The sequence below is a fragment of the Seriola lalandi genome, unplaced genomic scaffold (genome assembly GCF_002814215.2).
Source record: "Seriola lalandi dorsalis isolate HSWRI2012SDOR001 ecotype SW California unplaced genomic scaffold, Sedor1 jcf7180002054692, whole genome shotgun sequence".
NCBI lineage: Eukaryota > Metazoa > Chordata > Actinopteri > Carangiformes > Carangidae > Seriola > Seriola lalandi.
Window position 1 is genome coordinate 3,524,898 of NW_019525245.1, and position 19,501 is coordinate 3,544,398.

The 19,501-nt window shown below is 42.0% G+C and overlaps 2 protein-coding genes across 4 annotated transcripts; both read right to left on the reverse strand.

The window, feature by feature from the left end:
• Positions 1 to 149: 149 nt before the first annotated feature.
• On the reverse strand, positions 150 to 11,460 carry eif4ba (eukaryotic translation initiation factor 4Ba). 2 transcript variants are annotated; one of them, XM_023423686.2, is made up of 15 exons: positions 11,369 to 11,460; positions 9,503 to 9,643; positions 7,629 to 7,834; positions 6,811 to 6,927; positions 6,498 to 6,552; positions 6,212 to 6,358; positions 4,894 to 5,025; positions 4,502 to 4,666; positions 3,945 to 4,278; positions 3,722 to 3,810; positions 3,318 to 3,579; positions 3,071 to 3,108; positions 1,103 to 1,232; positions 547 to 619; positions 150 to 301 (listed from the first exon to the last, which is right to left on the reverse strand). In XM_023423686.2, exons 1-15 carry the CDS (start codon positions 11,379 to 11,381, stop codon positions 224 to 226), a joined length of 1,980 nt encoding a protein of 659 aa, XP_023279454.1. In that variant the 5' UTR covers positions 11,382 to 11,460; the 3' UTR covers positions 150 to 223. The 2 variants fall into 2 exon arrangements, with proteins under 2 accessions (XP_023279454.1, XP_023279455.1); XM_023423687.2 differs by lacking the exon at positions 1,103 to 1,232.
• Positions 11,461 to 12,818: 1,358 nt separating this feature from the next.
• Positions 12,819 to 16,838, reverse strand: LOC111667837 (keratin, type I cytoskeletal 18-like). 2 transcript variants are annotated; one of them, XR_002761689.2, is made up of 7 exons: positions 16,295 to 16,838; positions 14,661 to 14,743; positions 14,204 to 14,360; positions 13,933 to 14,097; positions 13,711 to 13,836; positions 13,278 to 13,562; positions 12,819 to 13,131 (listed from the first exon to the last, which is right to left on the reverse strand). XR_002761689.2 is itself a non-coding variant. In XM_023423688.2 (7 exons), exons 1-7 carry the CDS (start codon positions 16,751 to 16,753, stop codon positions 13,092 to 13,094), a joined length of 1,251 nt encoding a protein of 416 aa, XP_023279456.1. In that variant the 5' UTR covers positions 16,754 to 16,838; the 3' UTR covers positions 12,819 to 13,091. The 2 variants fall into 2 exon arrangements, 1 of the variants encoding a protein (XP_023279456.1); XM_023423688.2 differs by having other exon boundaries at positions 13,342 to 13,562.
• Between the last annotated feature and the right edge of the window lie 2,663 nt (positions 16,839 to 19,501).

The following is a 19,501-nucleotide window of genomic DNA, read 5'->3' on the forward strand; positions in this document are numbered from 1 at the left end:
GAGGGGGAGGGTTGGTGGGAGGCGGGGAGGATAGGTGGGTGGGAGGTTTTGAAAGTAAAGGACAGGTTTATAGGAGGAAAGGAGGGAGGGAGTGATGTCCTCCCAGGAGCCTCTTCCATGTGAGAAGATTTTTCATAGACTATGTGAGATTATTTTTTTTTTCTGCATTCATCGTTTTCTCCTCTTCTTGCGTTTCCTGGCCTTGTATCGTTATTTTCTCTCTCTATTCGACGTCCTCAGCGTCGTCTCCTTGGTCTCCGTCCATTAGCAAAGCGGCGTACTTACTGGCTGAGCTGAACTTCTGGAAAAGACAAAACACCACAGAACCTGGATCAGTACAGAAAGCTTTGGATACTAAACAAATATATATAGAGGAGTTTTTCGAGGAGCATGAGACAACATTAGGGACAATGATTTTATAGCAGATGACGGCCTGTTTATCCACTGCAAAAAAAAGATGTTCTTAAAAACTATAATGTAAAGCGAAACCCTTAACTGAGGAAAAAGGTTTAGTCAGAGTTTGACGTCACCCAGCTAGAGACTTACGGGGGTTGGGGATTCTTCGTATTTCTTTGGCTCTGGAGGTGGTCTGGAGTCTCGGTCTCTTCTGTTATCCTTTCTACAATCACAATGAACACTGAGGTTAAGATTTATTGGATGGGCTAAGCACTGGAAAGTCAGCACTTGCTGTGAATCCCTAAAAACCATACATAAAAAAAAAAGACAAACTAAAGGAGCACAAATTATGTTCATTTTCATCTTCTGAAAATTAACATCTACTTGGCACCCAGTTCAAACCATGATCATGACTCACTTTCAGGGAAAAAAACCCCCAAAAGAACATCTGAATTGTCCCAAATTTTAATTCTAATTTATGTTGTACTGTTTAGGTTCCCTGCGCTACTGGGGACTGTAACTACCTGGTGAAAAAGGGAAAGCATTAAATGTAAACACCAGGAATCCCGGTGCCCTTGTGTCCACGACACCAGGAACAATTCATGCATCACCAGTTATATAACTGAGCATAGGCCACTCTTTACAGATGCCCAGTCCTCCTCCGTCTTATGAAGTACTTTGGAGTTGCTAGCTTTGGGTGGCTGACCTGTCTGCCTCCTTTCTTCGGTCTCTGTTGGGCCCCTCTCCTCGGCCCCGCCCTGCTCCAGGCCCTGCAGGCCCCCCTCGTGCCCGTGGGGGACCCCGGTCCCGACGCACACCGTCAGCCTTGTTCTCATCTTAAAGGAGAAGCCAGACAGTTGAGTGAAGGGAGGTTGATGGACTTCGTACAGTAGACTACACTCACAACACACTGCAGCATCAAAAGCCACTGGGTTGGATTCAAACGGTGTTAGTCACTGATGTAGGGCCAAATGAGAGGTGCACAACTGCTTGAATGCAAGCTGAGCCTGTACAATGGAACCCACTTCTTTTAAATGTAATGCTGGCCTGCAAGTTACATCAAAGGTTCATCCAAAGCAATCAGAAAAGTAAGGCCAGTTCTGACACAGCAATGCAGATAATGGATATTCAAGTGAATGAGGAAGTGGTCTCAGACTTATGGACCTCACTGTACATCACTTTGATTATCTGTACACCAACAAGACTAATGTGAGACATTTTTTTGTGCTCCCCTTGTGATGAATACTTAACAGGAAGATGAGCCCAAAACCTGCTCATCAGACGTGTTCTTTTTGCCAGATATGTTTATTATGATAGTTACCTAACAGTGTGAAAGGTAAGAATAACAGCTGCTCTTACACATTATCATGTGGAAGAGTTTCCTCTCGAAGAGGAAACACTGGAATTCTCCAATATAATTTCTGTAATAGGTGTATAATAAGCAATGAGGCTGTTAAATAGTTCTTACAGCTTTTATGGACTTCACTGAATGAACTGAAAACCACCAGATTCCTGTTGCCTTTTCTGGACCACACAAGAGTTTGAAACCACCTTCATATCAACGTTTTATGATGAATGATCATAAAAAGAAATTTGCAAAAAGATGTGCAAATGTCCTTAGAAAGCAAATTCAAGCAGGTATAGCCACACTTAATTGAAGCTGTGAAGCAAGTCCACAATCATCAAGAAAAAGAAACGAGGACACTGCGTAGATTGTGGACAACAGTCCCAAATGCAATTTTATATGGGCAGTCAGATGTTTAAAAAAAATACACTTTCAGATACAATCTACAAAGGTTGAATAGAGAACTTTTTAGACAGGCTAGCATTGAAGCTCTAGAAATAGCAGTGCCAGTTGGTCCGTAAGTCAAAACACTTTGATTCAGAGTTAAAACTACTGGATGGGCTGCCGTGAAATACAGTTTGTGGATCCCAGGAGATGAATCCCAATGACCTTTTCACTTTTTCAAAATTTCCACTCATCCAACACTTCAGTTCATGACAGGATACTTCTATAACTAACAACTGAATTCTCATCAGCTTTAATTTGAGATTTATGCTGATGTTTAATATGCTCACATTACAATGTGACCATACTACACAGTGGTAGCATGAAAACATCCAATAGCTGTGGATATGCATGCTGACATGCTCACATTAGCTTTTAGCTCAAAGTATAGATGAGCCAAAGAACAGCCAGGGCTGATCAGGGCTGAGCCTAGTCTGACGATGTAAAGTCAAGCCTGAATGGAAGAGTGTGAAATGTCCTAAAATGGCCACCGTACATAGAATAAACCGTTGTGATAAACATAACATGGCCTTTCCACTGGTGCCAAACTTTGCATTATTGCTTAACTAGTGGTAAGGATCTAAGAACAGCAAAGTTGTGTGTTGACCTTTACAGTATCACAGGGTGGCTAATGTGGCTGACGACTTGAGTCTTGTTCGAATCCAAAGTCTCCATTATCACATATTTTTGTAGATGTATGCAAGTGTTTTTGTTTACATAAGCGTCTTCCTTCTTCAGTTTCCTTTGTTTGTGTTGAGTCCTTTTATAGTTGTGTGCGTGCAAGTCACACCATTTCTTGGTTGTTCAATTTTATTCGTAGTCTACAGTGGGGTTTGGTTAGGGTAAAATCCCCAATTGTGCCTAGCACTCATCAGAAGGCCTTACCCTTTCCAGATCCTCTTTCATCTGCAGAGCTTGAGGAGCTAAAGAGAAAGTAAGTACAGTCAGGGAGAGGTACATAAAAGCACTCACAAATTCAACTTTGCTACAGGCCTGTTATGGCTAATTCTAGGTGTGAAAAGATTGGTTTGCTCAATCATTTGTGCTTGAAGTGCATTTTTTTTTTTTTTTTTTTAAATTGTCTAAACAGCACATCACTGGCTTTTTAACATCTGTCATAGTGTATTCTCACCTGAACTTGGGAGGAGCTGAACCACTTGGGGAGACAGGAGAGACTGGAGCTCGTCCATCACCCTCACTAGAGCCTGTACTGACTGCACTTCTCTTGGCCCAGGCGTTCTCCTTGGGAGGAGGGGCAGGCATCACCTTCAGTGGCTCCTTGGAGGAGCTGGTAGAGGGTGGGCGTGAGGATGGCCCAGGGGAGGAAGGGTCACCTTCTCTCCCACTGAAAACCTCATTCTCCCCGGAGCGCTCGTTATCTCGACACCGGGACCCTGGCAGAAGAAGATAAGAGGAGCATAATGTTAAAGTGAATCAAGTAAATAGAAAATAGGAGACAGTCGCTTTCAGGTTTACGAGGAGAAATCAGATTCCCGAATACAAGCTATGTAAGATTGCAGTGCAGAGTTTTCTCACCCCTTCCAGAAGTGCTTCCTTGCTGTGAGGACTCACTTCCTGTGCGAGATCGCTCAGTATGAGTTTCCTCATTGCGCCAGCTTGGGTCCCTGAAAAGGAAGAAATATAAAAATCTTAAGCAACAACATGAACATGAAATATTGAATATTTAAAAACTCTCACAAAATAATGGTAGCCATCACTTCATCAACATTGTTTACTGACAATCATGTCTACCCCTGACCTGTCTCGCATCTTTCTGTCGGGTCCCCGGCCTTTGTCTTCCTCCAGCTGCCTCTGCAGTCTCTCTTCCTCCTTCTTCAGCCTCTCCTCTACCTCCCTCTCCTTGGCTGCTGTGTCAACAGGCTTGGCCCCACCAAAGATGGATGAGGCCCTGCTGCTGGAACTTGGAGCTGCAGCGGGGGAAGTACCACCACCACTGCTGCCGCTGCCGCCGCCCCCACTGCCGCCGCTGCCGCCTCCGCCGCCACCACCACCTCCTCCGCCGCCGCCACTACCTTCCTCCTCCTTGGGCACACTACGGGGTTTTAGGTTCAGCTTGGGTCTCTGCTGAGGAGCTGGAGCGAGCAGAGGAGAGGATATTAATATAGGGTGGGGTGACAGTGAATATCAGAGGATGGAAAATATATAATTCCTTTTTTAAATTTTGTTTTCATTTACATTAATTGGATTTGTGGTAAATATGGAACACCCAAATTACTGACAAACACCAACACTCAAATGATTTTATTTGAGATCCGTTTAGAAATAATGCAGCGCATTAATATACTGAATTCTCACCTCTCTCCTCACGCCTATCATCCCGTCTCTCATACCGGTCTTCACGGTCGCCATAACGATCCCTGTCCCCATAACGATCACTGCTACCCCGACTGTCATCATAATCACGGCGGAAGCCACTGCCAAAGGCACGACGACCTCCTCCACCACCACGAGAGTCAAAACCTAGAATGTCAGGGGCACAGGGGAGAAAATGGTTAAGAGATAAAAAATAAAAAACCTGGAGAGATGATATGGACAGGAAATACAGCCACAAGCCTAATTAAAGACTGATTCAATTAGGATGGGAATGTTAAAACAAACAAACAAACAAAAAATAAATAAATAATCAAGGAGCAGCCAAAAAAACAAGTGACGGAGAATACAGGGCCTTCACAAGTACAACTACTCACCTCCTCTGTCGTAGTCTCTGCGGTCCCTGTCATCATAGCGATCCCGGTAGCGGTCTCTGCCACTATCGTAACGATCACTGTCGCGCCGTGGCCCATCTCTGTAACGATCTGACTCGTAGCGGTCCCGTGATCCTGCAAGAATCATAAGACAATTAGACATGTACTAAAATTGTTGAATAAATAATTAAATGTTGTTTCATTCTCTAATCAGCACTACATATAATATAGCCAGTTAAAGTAATTATTAATATTTTATTGATTTACAACACGTCACGTCAACATGTCACGCAGCAGCCCACCACTAGTCGGCTGCAGCCTCAGCAGACGGCAGCTCCACTCTCCCCATGCTAATGCCCGAATGTTGCAAACATTCAAGATGGAAAGTGGGACATATGACATCGGGGCTGGACAATTAACTGAAATAGTATTAAAACCAACATTTACAACCTCTCGCTGATTTAATCTTGCTCAGGTCAGTTAATTCAGTTAATATTTTCCACAATGCATGAGTTCATGAAATGTCCACAAAAATTATACCTCGTGTTCCGGCACATGCCTCTGACTCGTCCAACTAACATTAGTCCGACACCTGCCTCGCCTTCTGATTGGGTCTTATCAGTAACGGCTACTAGACAGTTTTGAATGCAATATGGATAGTGATCAAAGATAACACTGTCAATTTGTTTATTCACTTGGAATACAACTACATTGAATGCTAAGAGTGTGTGCCTCAAAAAAAGAGAAAAATCAATTAGCGCTAAAGTAATGGTTAATTATTTAAATCAAGTTTGAAATAATCGTGATATTGATTTGAAATTTGGCAATATTTTGATCTGGAAAATGAAAATAAGGTTGTATGTAGGCTTTGTCAAAATAAATTGGCATACAACCAGTGAACCACAGCAATGTGAAACTGCATTCATAACCTGCAAGGAAATATGGTTGCTGGTGCTAGCACCGTTAACTTTAGCCACACTAGACAAACCATTATAACATTGTTTACTCAAACACGCCGTTTTCAATTATTTATTTATTTTTTTTAAACTTACTAACTTTTAAACTAGTTGACTATTCTAAATTTATATTACCAATAAATCAACAGAAAGAAGTCATTAGGAACATTCCTAAAGAGAAAAATGAGTCAACTGTGTTTCACACATGGAATTCCTCTGGTAATGGACTGTTGATCTTTGAACATCAAACAGTGATAAAAAAAGAAAAAGTTCCTTGTATCCAAAACTACTAACAGAATAACACTGGGATAAGTTGTGAAATAAGTTTGGATGTTGAAGCACAAACAAAACCATTTCTGACTCACTCTCTCCAAAGGCATCATCTCTCCTGGGAGGTCCATCATCGTTGTCTGCACTTGGCCGAGCTCTCCAGTCACTGTCTGTCTTGTCAGGGCCCATGTCCGCCATCCGTCCACCCCTGTCTCGTCCTCCCATAAGCCCACTGTCTCTCTCTGGGGTGTAAAGAAGACAAGATGATGTTGAATTTAATTGTGGAATATGAAGGCTGGGGGTTGTACCTCCTTTGCCTTAATTATTCTAAATGGTCACTAAGGCCAGAAAAAATTGCAGAAATAAAAGTTAGCAGTGTACCTTTATCATTAGACTGGTCTGCAATATCCACACGGATCCTTCGGTTTCCCAAGTTCTGTTGGCATGAACAGACAGAAGGGACAAATAGTTAGTGATTCTACTACATACATTTTTATACATTCTGACTATGTAACCTCTGGTAGAACTATACATCTTACTTCTCTTATGCAATGCAGCTAATAAAAAATATTTTATTGTGCGATACAGTGACAAAGAACTTGTACAGTCATACTTTCATTTTAGTTAGGTTAAAAAATAAAAATCCCCAAAAATGTTTTAAAATGGACATTCATTAGTTGCTGTATCATCTCACCTCCTCATTGAGACTGAGGGCCCTCAAGAGGGAGTCCACATCGTCAAATTCAGCATAGCCAAAGCCCTTCAGCCTCTCTGGGTTACTGGGCTCTCGAGGCAGGCGCACTGCACTGATCTGGAGAGGAAGATATTGACAGAATAACATAAGAAACAGAGAACATGCTGATTTGGGCCCAGCACTCTGCAGCTCACCCAAATAAGATCAGGAAATACAAAGGGCAGTCTGCAAATGAAAAATATGGAAGAAATGGGTTGATTGATTACTTTCCAGATGAGATTAATTCCTGCCCTTACCCTAAATAAGAAATGTCCAGTTCAGGATTGTGACAGACACTGTTGTAGGTAGCTTTAGTAAAACAAGTTGGCTGAATAATCTCAATAATAATATAATAATATAATCTCTGGTTGCTTGCATGTTTGTAACCATTTCAAGCAATGGGTCCTACTTAGCTATGCCTGGTGAGCCAGAGACAGGCATTAGCAAACTACATGAAAGTGATTAAGTGATATTTTTGACCAAAAACTGGCTATTTTATGGCCATTCTGTGGACAATCGGGCTTTTGCCAGCTCTGTTATCTGTGGAAAAAAAAAAAGTTGAGGAACATTAGGGCGTTACTTTAAGATCTGTCCATGGACACAAGGAAAAAAAGTTTGACCTGTGTTGTGTAGACCAGGTCCTGTAAAGAGCAAATAAGACTGAAACTGAAACTGTCACTTGAGTTTCACTGGCTCTGCTGCTTTGCAAAACAAAGAGGTGCAGTAACTGTAGTGCTATGTGTCATATGTCCCAGAACGCATGTGTTTGTTACACCTACTGCCAAGCCGCGGAAAAAATCTTTGATCGATTCTTCAGTGACTTCATAGGGCAGGTTGCCCAGGAAGGCCGTGTACGGCGGGCTGCGGGGCAGTCGGGAACGGTCGATATTGGGTTCACGGGCTGAGCGAGGTGCTGTGGGCAGGATGGAGCGGTCAATGGGCGGTGCCCGGTACGTATCCTCCTCCGTGTGCCACGAAGTCGAGACTGGAAATATGGGCAGAGTTACATCAAACAGTGCACAAATAACAACTGTTTCATTATTGATTAATCCTATAATTGTTTTCTCAATTAATCATTTTCTCTATATAAAAGGTCAGAAAATTGTTCAAAATAATTTCCAACAACCCAGGTGGCGTCGTCATCTTGTTTTTTCCAGCCAACAGTTCAACACTCTACACACGTAGTTTACCATCATGTGTGACAAAAAAAAAATCTTACTGTTTTTGTTTAAAAAGTGACTAAAATGAATATTTGATTGTCTGGATAGCTGTAGAGTAATTTTTTGTTGATGTACTAATTGATTAATTGATTAATTGTTGCAACTCTAACATTAAACTTGCTTTCAACTGATTATTTTCTCTCTAATACTTGGGTTCTTCAGTTCATGGAGTTCTTGCATTCTGAGACTTACATAAAATAAAATGGTAACAAAGACTTTATTACAATAAATGGGAAAATCTAAGCATCAGGACTCATATCAACATCCAAATACATACAAGAGAGAAACTATAACAACCATGTCAAACTTTTTACCTTACATGCTGTTATACTTCAGCAGATGTGTTCTGAGAAAAGTGAATTTATTTTGATGCGTATTGTGTTATTGTTCTATGAGGTAGATACTGGTCTGATAGTCAAAAACCTTTGGTCAAATACTAGAATGATATAAAAGTCATAATATGATATTAAGTATCTGAAATGAAACTGCCCTGAAATGTATTTCTATGGCACCTTTTTGTCTCAAAAAAAAAAAAAAATCTGAATTCTGACCTTAAGCAGCCTACATTTGAATGTATCATGCACATTAATATGACAAAGTTGTATTTGCTATAAAAAGGAAATGAGCAGGATGAAAAAAATACACATCGTCAGATGCAAGAATGCATACGAGAAACTCCAGATAGCAAGTGTGCATAGCTGATAACAGGAAGAAAAAAAAAAAATATATATATATAAATAGTAAATATATCTGACTATCTGACCCTATTCTGTGGTTGAAAATATGGAGTTTTGATGATTAATTTAACATGTGAGGCCTCCACCCATGATATCAAACCACCATTTAATATTCAAAACAGCCATCCCAATTCTGTACAAACATGTTAGCAAATTCATGTCAAAACAGTGCAGTGATGAGTTTTCAGTTGACATATGAAGCTCAGACCTGGGTCCAATGTCATTACGAAATCTGACAATTAACTTGATGGTTTCATGTTTCACATTTCAAAAGGCAGTGCCGCAGGCTCAACAGTTAACTGGAAAGCACCAGCAGCATGATCATTTATGTATTTATAGCAGTAATGGTGTGTTCAGCCATCTATACTAAATGGTTCACAAGTCTACCTGAAATTCTCTTAATGCTCTATGACTTAAAAAGACCAGACTAAACAAAAACTTGTTTTAAATTCAGTCAAGTGTCAGACTACTTGATTTCACTTGAATGGGAAAGTGTCATTTTCACCCCCACCGTATGTTGATGGCACTACCAGTTTGACTGCATTCTTAAAGGCATTTTCCTTTCTCTCCAATCCAGTTAGAGACTGCCCAAGCAACCGTGAGATGAAACTGATTTTAATAGTTATATGGAAAAATGCAAGACAGGTGGCAGGCATGGAAGATAAAGTCTTTATGTGCATTTCAGTGCATGCTCACCATCTCCGTCCAGGTCGTCAGTCTCATCGGCCCAGCTAGTGGACTTGGTCGGGTAGCTGGGGGCCACGCCGCTTCCTCCACTGTCCTCTGCCAAGAAGTCAGTCAGAGTGAGGGTCTTCCCCTTCTTATTCTTCTTCTTACCTAGATAAAATGAACACAAAGTACATAGTCAGCCTTGGAAGAAACATGCTAGTTCATGGGTTAATTGTCCACATGGAACAATTCACAGTGAAAATATTACAAAATATTAAAGCAGTGAAATGTTGCACCACTGAAAGACTCATTATTTAAGACACCAACATAACAGTCTGGCTTTTCAAAAGACTTGTATGTGCGTGTCTTCACTCACGCTGCGTCTCTGCATAGACAAACACTATTTGTAAGGTTTAGTGGTGAAGTGTTATCCAGCCAAACCAGATAAGGAGACTGCAATGTGTGAGTGATAACAAAAACACGGACTTATTTAATATTGGAAAGTAAACACACAGGGAGTGGTCTCCCTGTCCAACTGTCACTGTCAGAGGTCAGAAGAGGGTTGTCTTTATCTGTCCAGCTCCAAGGGTCAGTTGTGATACGTTCAAACCATCAGGCTGCGTGTTTCAAGGAATGTACCTTGGAGTTTAAATCAATCAATCCTGTATCCACTGCAGAACATTCCTCATAGTGTCTTTTTGAATGGCTAACAGTTGTCATTTGCCCATGGGGGGCTTCTCTCGCAGCTCATAGAGCAGGCCTGGTTTGTTTTGGTCAGAATAAGGGGAGCGACAAAGCTGGCTGTGAGCTTTATTGTGAAAATCCCAGCTGTCAGGACATTCTTTACACACATCGTTACAAACTCAACACACAAACAGAAAGCAACACAGACGGTTTCCAACCCTCTCCAAATACGCAATGCTAAGTCATTGTTTACAATTAACAGGCCTAACTAGCTGGCCTTGACTGCGTGTGCTCTTTAAAACAAACGAATAACACACTGTTTTAGCTCTCTTAGCGCTCCGCACTAATGTAACATTAGCACGCCGGGAGCTGCGTAACGTTAACATAACGGCTGCTAGGCCAACAGTTAACAGTTACCCTAACCATACAGGTTGTTTGCTTGCTATCTACGTAGGTCGCTTTTGTCTTTATGCGGGCTTAGTCAGCAAAGGACTGCTGACGGGGGAAGTATCCCTGCTTAGCTGGCTAGGTTTTAGGGCCTAGTACACGTCGCAGCGCCAGGATCCAAGTGCGCCATCGTCGGAGCAAGACTTGGCCGACTGGACGGGACGGCTCAAAGTTATGAAGCTGCCAAGGAAGTGTTTATGATACGACCCAACAGGCCCAGCTGCCCAATTTCATCAAACACCGACACCAGGGAGCCAGGCTGCACACGTGGGGAGACTCCCCGGGCAGCCTGGACTCCTCGGCCCAACCCCTCCTCCACGAAACGCGCTTGCGCCCGGTGCTTATCGACTCTGAGCGCCACGGCGAGCTCTGCTACGGACATACAATGTGCCAGCTCTGCACGCAGTTAGAAACATTTCATAACACGTCACTCGCCGTTCAATCCGCGTAATACTGCACGAACTCAAAAGCGGACACCGTAAACACTGCAGTAACATTTTTCACAGGAGGAGACCGCATGTAATCTGTAGGTTAAAATGTTCAGATTGTGCTAGTCGCTTCGTTCATTCGCCTTCCTCCGGCAGTTACGTTTTCACGGGGCCAAAACAACCGACAAACCTATTCATACACGCGGGACAACGACGCGGATCAATAAGACAAGACATTAACAATCCCTAAACTCAATGTGTTTGATTGTATCGACGTGTAAACCTCTAAAATTCCCCCAAACCGTCCCAGATCGTTCACCCACATAAACCTCACCTGACGCCGCCATGTTGGAGAGCGAGTTCGTAGTAGTTCCCGGATGAAGGCGTCAGAGGTTTATTATCGGGGGCGCGCATCGCCGTACACAGGCCTGTCTGTCTCCTCCTATGGTCTCCTCCCTTGTTTGCTTACTGACCCACATCTGCGCGGCTACAGTACTGATGTTTCCTGAGTTTGTGTCGTGTCTGTCACGAAACTAGCTGTAACTCTCACCGTTGTTCATTTATTTAGGCTGTCACCAAATCCTTGGATTTAAAACCCCTGTGCTCCTCTATTTGCTTAATATTCTTTTAGACCTTTATAGATTACATAACAGCATCCTTAATAGTTCAAAACTAACAAATGTAATTATTATTATTTTCAAAAGTAACCTATATCAAGCCATAACTTATGGATGCTGCTTGAGCAATTGAGAGCTATCAATGCGAAATAATTATTGTGTTAAAATCCTTGACATCTAACCTATATTATAGGCTATCATTGGACTGATCCATTATCTTGTAAGCAGAATTTTAATGTAGCTGCTGAAGGTGATGCTAAACAACCTAATATTAGTGTTGCACAGTTAATCTATAACAATGCATCACATTTTATTAGGTCAATTTTATGTTTTTATGTAAAATCTTTATCTGCAAACTACATCTACATCTGACAAATGAATGCAGTGGAGTAAAAAGATAAATTTTTCCTTTGAAATTTAAATATGAAATAACATAACAGGGAAATACTCAGATAGCATTTTGAGATTATAGCTGCGCCCACTGGGCCTATTATCAAAAACATCTGCAGGCAGCCTCGTCAGTGTGGATGCTGTGGAACGACTTTAGCGCCCCCCTGTGTCCATTTCACCACTCTACAGTAAAGAGGCTCTGAACAGGCATGCTGTGGGACAGTAGGAAAACTGAGGGAGTTACCTAAGAGAAAACGGTAAGACTTTCAAAGCTGAATGTATTTAACTGGCCACTCTTAATAACTCATACAATATATTATCTGTATAATTAGATTGGTTTCGTTCTTTTAGTGAGAAGAAAGGAATTTTAACCCCAAAACATTTATCAGACTTGTCATTTGGTATGCCTTACATAACATAAACATGTTTTCCTCATCAGCTGCCCCGACGACTCACATGATGGGTCAGTGATTCACATGTGACTATACTATACCATGACATGCTTGGAGGACACAACAAACAACAATACTAAATTATTTTTCAAAATTAAGATCTTGTAATTTGTCAGTTGTTTCTTTTTTTCCTTTTTTAAAGATGTGGTTCCTCTGCCAACAGAAATGAATTAATCATCTGTCTCATCATTTGAATCATGTGCCTCCTTTAAACGTTGCTTTTCAATCAGAGAGGGCCATGCAGTGCAATAATGGTGACAACAACTTATCACAAGACAAAAGAAGCACATTCTTACATTATGCAACAATGCACAAGACTCATGACTTTGGGTCAACATGTGGTTTTTATTCGATGTTATTTTTCTGGCAGGTGAGGCAGTGGTTGCTTGTGAAAAGGCCCTGCCAGTTTCACTGTGGTGTGGAAGAATGCCTTTATTCAGAACTGCTTCAATTTATGGTTTACACAGTATGTGGTCTTGGTTCAAAAATGGCTTCAGTTGATTGGACCAGCAGGACTTTTTTTTTCCCCCCCCAAAATTGATAGTTGTGGGTTACTTTGCTTCCATTGTTGGTATGGTCCCAGATCCTTTGTTCCAAATTAGCTTGTGGCGGCCAGCTCATCTAGTGCGTCCTGGAGCCTGTACAAAACACAAATGAAACATTTTGACTTTCAGAATATTCATGTTGAAATGGTCATGTCACCACTGAAACATCTGGCAGTGCTGCCTCACTATAGTCATACTTGACCATGCAAACTCTGAAAACAAGTGACTTAAGTATTCACCTCCACCACCATCATCACCTTGCCCCGACCTGTTTTTTCTCCTCCACCTCTTTATAACTCTTACTTGAAGTCTCCACCATCCAGCAGAGTCTTGTAAGTGCCAATCTCTGCCTCCAGCTTCATCTTCATGTTGAGCAGTGCCTCGTAGTCTTGGGTCTGTTGCTGGATGTTTGCACGCAAGTTGGACAGCTCCTCCTCAAATCGAATAATAAGGCCATTGTACTTCTCCGTTTCCATGTTGTTTCGTAGCTCTGTGTTGCGTAGTGTGTCCTCTAAGGAGGCTTTCTGATAAAGGATTGGCAAAAAGGAATGAGAACTTTTTGTTTTTTTTAGGGCAATCAAGTCTAATTTTGGAGAACATGGGAACGTTGCAACCTTTACTTGGAAAATATTTGCTGCTTTACAAAAAGAAGTGATAAAAGATTCTGCTTACTAAGCTCTGTTGTGAAGCAAGTTCAATTTCCAGGGTCTGGATCTGTCTGGATAGGTCACTCTTCTCCATGTGGGCCCCCTGGAGAGCTTCTGTGTTCTGGGATACCTGCACCTGTACATCTGAAATCTGAGGAAGAGATGGGGGGAAAAAAAGAAGTTCATCAAAAACCAAGATAATCCACAAGTGTATTTCTTCATGATTGCCCCTTTAGTGCTGCGTTACCTGATTTTCGTGCCATCGTTTGAGGTCCTCTGCATTCTTCACCGCCATCTTCTCATAGTTGGACCTCACGTCTTCCATGATCTGGGCCAGGTCCTGACCTTTGGGAGCGTCCACGTCCACTTGCACGCCTGACTGGGAGATCTGATTCCTCAGCTCCATCACCTCCTACAGGACAGACAGAGAGAAATGAACAAAAACGTTCAAAGACGTCAGACTCTACACACTGCTCCACGATACAATGTAATAGTATGCGGGTGTAGTGTCAACTCACATTCTCATGGTTCTTCTTCAGGAAGACGAGCTCCTCCTTCACAGCTTCGATCTCACTCTCGATGTTCATCCTGCTCATGTTGGTGTCATCGATGACTTTCTTCAGGCCAGCGATGTCAGCCTCCACAGACTGGCGGATCGCTATCTCATTGTCGAACCTGTGCGCAGACACAAACTCTATTAGAGACGCAACCAGCTCATGTGCACACGTCGCTGCGTAGTATAGAGTTACAAGATGGCACCGCTGAGGTCCCGAGGAAATCCTGCAGAAACAACCCCACTACTCCAGAAATCCTACTGTATCAGATGTTATAGATATTAGACCACATCAACTGTACAATCTCTGTATAGACTTCTGCTTACAAAGTTTAGACCCTCTGACACCAGAACAGAGCTGAGATGTTTCTCATTCATAATGCAACATAATTTACACTGAAATGAAAAATAAAGCAACCTACTTCACTTTGAAGTCGTCAGCAGCAAGTCGGGCATTGTCGATCTGGAGCACAAAACGAGCATTCTCCGCAATCTTATCAAAGATCTGGGCAGAAAAAAAGAATTTATGATCAGTGTGAGTCAAGAAAAAAAAACGTCCTTTGTTCTGTTCTGGCCTAAATTAAGTTGTTAGAAAGAACATCACTGGTAAACCAGAAGCCTCTTCATTCAGTGCATAACTTAGTTTTCTGCTCAAGTCATTATGTGTTATGAGTTAGCAATGTTTCACACAGCTACAGATTTAAACATATGATTTGAATTACTATTTTCGTTATGTAACAATATCAACTCCAGATCCAAATTGCACACGAGGGCCACAACAAGGTTGAATCCACAGTAACAGTCAGTGAAGAAAAGAGGAACCACAAACTGAAGAACAGGAAGGGAGGATGTTCCAGTGCCAACACAGAATCTGGTTTGTTTTAGTATTGTTGGAAAAATGGGTTTCCTGTTTGAATAAGTTATACAGAGAGTTTTTCTTCTCTCCAGTTTTCACGCAGCTGCACTGTCTCCGTCTGTCTGTCATTCTCTTTGTGTATGTAACTGTATGTGTTCATATGTGCAGCAATAGCAAAACGCTTTGTGCATGAGTGTGTTTGCCAGTTTATAGTTTTTTATGTGCCCATGGTGTCCTGTCTCAAAGGAAAGGGGAAATACACGTCCCTTTATGTGTTGAATAAAACAAAGGGCCACCATCAGCTCGTTATTATGTGGCTCTGAAGAAGGGGAGTCTGGAGAAGAATGTGACATTTGACTCCGCTTGACTGGAGCTGATTGTTATACAACCAGTGCACTCACACACACACACACACACACACACACACACACACACACACACACACACATGCACACACACACACATGCACACACTCACACACTCACACACTCACACACACACACACACACACACACACACACACACAAACGCACACGCACACACATGCACACACACACACACACACACACACACTCATTCCAGCTGGCAGTCCGAGATTATTTGTGTGTGTGTCATTACCACACATCTGTTTCACATTGAGGCCCTCCTACACCAGAGCGGACTTATAGAATCTCCATTTACAAGTAGGAGCATTTGGAAAATGCTTTTGTCTGGTGGAGGCTGTTTGAGAGCTTGATGATACCCTCGTGGTGGTGATTCATCAGAGGAAGTTCTGGCCAGTTTGTGGCACAAATTAGTGGGGTGGGGTGGGGGGGGGTTAGAGTGTAGCGACCACACCCTTCATTCTCTCGCAAGAAATTTGATAACTTACAAAAGAAATACTGCTGGTCTCAGTGAGAACTTTCTCACAATTAGTTTTCAACACTGATACAATTTATTGCCACAAGTAAGTGTACATTTAAAACATTGTCTGTGATGATGAGAGCTATTACATGCTCTCATTGACTTTCATATTGGTCTGCATCAAGGCTTTTTAAAGCATTTAAACTCTCACTTTTCTAACTGTGCCTCACCAAGCTGTATCAAAGACTTCAACCAACAAGCACAACTTCCTACTTTTAGATTACATTTATATACTTATGCCTCATACTTAACTTCCACTTGTTCATTTTAATGGTCATTATGTATTTCCATGCTCACCTTTTTGCGTAGGTCGTCAATGATGGGTTCATACTTGCTGTAGTCTCTCAGTTCGGGCCCACCCTTCTCCAGCGCATCCCTGATCTTCATCTCCAGCTCACTGTTGGCCTTTTCCAGGTTCCTCACTGTATCCAGGTAGTTGGCAAGGCGATCGTTGAGGTTCTGCATGGCTCCCTTCTCATTGCCCAGGATCCCAGCACCGGCACCAGCTGCCATGGATGCACCACCACCACCAAAACCTGCTCCCATACCTCCACCCATTCCACTGCTCACCTTGAAGGAAGATGAAGAAGAGGCCATTGGGGCACCAGAGCGCAGGGAAGATGAGGAGACAGAGGAGATGCGAGCACCATGTCCACCAGCACCAGCATAAATGCTGGCAGCACCAAACTGGGGTGTAGAGCGGGTCATGGAGATGTGGGTAGAAGGCATCTGCTGCATGGATCTTCTGTAGCTCATTTTGGAGATAGTTTAGGCTCAACAGAGAATGAAGTGAAAAATGGGATGTGGAAGCTCACTGCTGGCCGTCTTAGAAAGTAACGCTGGCAGTGGGAAGTGGGGAACTTTATACTCCTGCTTCTCTCTCAATCACAGCTGGTCTCTCAGACCCTGCCCACTTCAACATCGCCCCAGTCTTTCTTTCCTGCTCCCCCCCCCCTGCTCTCTCATGCTCTAATGTGCTCCCACATCTTCCCCTTTTCTAACGTACGGTGTATTTTCTGTCTCCATGGAAATGTATGTGTTGTTTTTCTGTCGTGAAAACACTTAAAACATTCACATTTGAGCAACCAGAGCTAATCAGTTTAATTTAGTGAACTATAGAGATCACATAAACCACAGTTCACAACAAATGAAAGAAAGCAGTTGCAGACATGTTGTCCAACATTAAGTACACGCTTCAACAAAGAGGAACGCTGGAAAAGGATTAAAACAAAAAAGTTAAAGGGGTAGAATATTCTTTGCAAAATGAGGTTTACTTTGTAAGCATGCAACCGAATTCTTTTGGTTTGCCCATAAAAGGCATAATGTCTACCATTTGCTGCATAGCTTCTAAGTCTGTGGTCAGACAGGCTCCAAAACAAGCAGATTTTTCCTACCTTCCTATCTGGACTAAACTGATACAGCAGCTACAGTACAGATGCTTGTAGTTGTAGCTAAAACAGAGGGGGAGGGGAGCCACTTTTCACTGATTTATACTCTTAAAGTGCAGAATTATCTAGCAATAATAATATCTTCATAATAAACATTGAGTTGTTTATCAAAGGACATGTAATCAAATTTCAGCACAGTCAGCAGGGTGGACAATACAAACAATGAAACCTGCCAGGTTTAAAAGGAAACCAAGCTTCAAATATACCCAAAGGGTTAGCTTGTTAGTTGATACCAACCCAGAATACAATCAAAAGGAAAGACAAGCTGCCCTCATTCACCCCCACTCATATCTGAACACAACTATTCTATTGAGGATTTCGAACAATTGTCTTTGAAGCCTTAACTGTGATACCAATCATGAGTACTACATTTAATATGTCAGCATGAAAACTTTTTTTTTTCATGGATCCTTTGTGAACCACCACAGCACAATCAAGATTTATTACTTGAACTTCTCCTGAAAACGTGTTTTCTGTATGTTAAATGACCAACTGTACTTCGAGGATGGACAAGTGAGAAAGAAAACTGCATAGTTTTCCGCAGCAGCACCAGTATGCATGGTTCTGGTAAGACCCTGGAAAGTTTTAACTGAGGCTGAAGTTGTGGTCAGAGAGGATTTTCACGCTGAGCGCAAAATGAAGCACCCCCCGGGGCAAAATGGCAAAGGCTCCAACACCCTCCTGAGCTCGCATACAATCTAGTTCTTTTCTTTCCTGAGCTTACCTCACCACCATGGTTGATCAAGTTTCACTGTTTCTCACACTTCACACCAGCCCCTCACTGTGCATTTTCTTTGCAGATCTCTTTTAGTAATACTCAATAAGAACGGAAAGCAGCATATAGAAGGCAGCAAAAAGAGATTAAAAAGCACAGGACACACCAACAGGTCTGACCTGTGAGGAGGAGAGGCAGATATAAAGAGGAACAGTGAATTAAATCAGCCTGAGTCATATCTCATGACTGTTTCTCTATGACCTTGTTTGTTTGAATGTGTGTTGGCAACATGTTGCCTCGCCTGCCATAGAAACAGGAACTTTACTTAACCAATAATGCAAATTCATGGCACACATACCTGCCTTTTAATTTTTTTTAATTCCTGTTTTCATTATGTGTGCACACAAAGACTTTGTTTTATGAATGAAAACTCATCTGAATCTGAATTGAGCACCTCTTCCCCAAATAAGACAGGAGAAAAGAAGGGCAGGAGCTGGAGTCTGTGAGTCATAGTAACACACAGCAGAAATCTGGAAACTACTACAGGAGTTTTTGTGCTTCACAAATCTTGGACAGCTGTCAGATTATTTCTGCTCCCTGCCTGCCACGGCCTTGAATGATCTTCACTTCCCTCCATTGTTCTTTTTGGTTTTTCTCTTGTCCTGCTTCAGTGCGGAACGAGTGTTCTCACGCACTTTTATACAAAATCAGAAATATATATTTGCATAGATGCATATTCATATTCATGCACATGACTGTGCGCACCCTGACAGACACAGGAAGGAATGTGGATGTGCATGTGAGTGTGATGCACCCATACACACTAATTTCCGTACATCCTCCCTTCCTGTCTTGATCACGCCCGCATTGACTCACCCAAGATCTTTGAAAGTCACCTAAAGAGGCAGTTTGTTTATTTTATATATTTGTATATATTTATTTTATGTGACTCTATATTTCAGTTTTATGGCCAGGACAGTTTGCGTGTAGTGCAGGGGTCACGCATCAGAGGTTAGCGAAATGTGTCGACTACTAGACGTTTTCTCTGTGCGATGTCATGTCCATTTCTAGCACAAAGACATTTCACAGGAAGACATAAAAGGAGCAGAAGTAGAACTGGTACACTGCAGAGTCACCTATACTCTCATTTCTCATGTGGAGACTAATGATTTATTTCATTTAAGGAATTAAAACTGGTAAAAGAGAAACTTCAGTACACTGTAGACTCTTAAAATATCCCTATATGGTAAATGTCAAATTTACCTTTTTTTTTTAGAACAGAATAATTTTAGAATATGAGCATATGTCTGAGGAAAAGTCAAATGAAAAGGAATTTTAGCT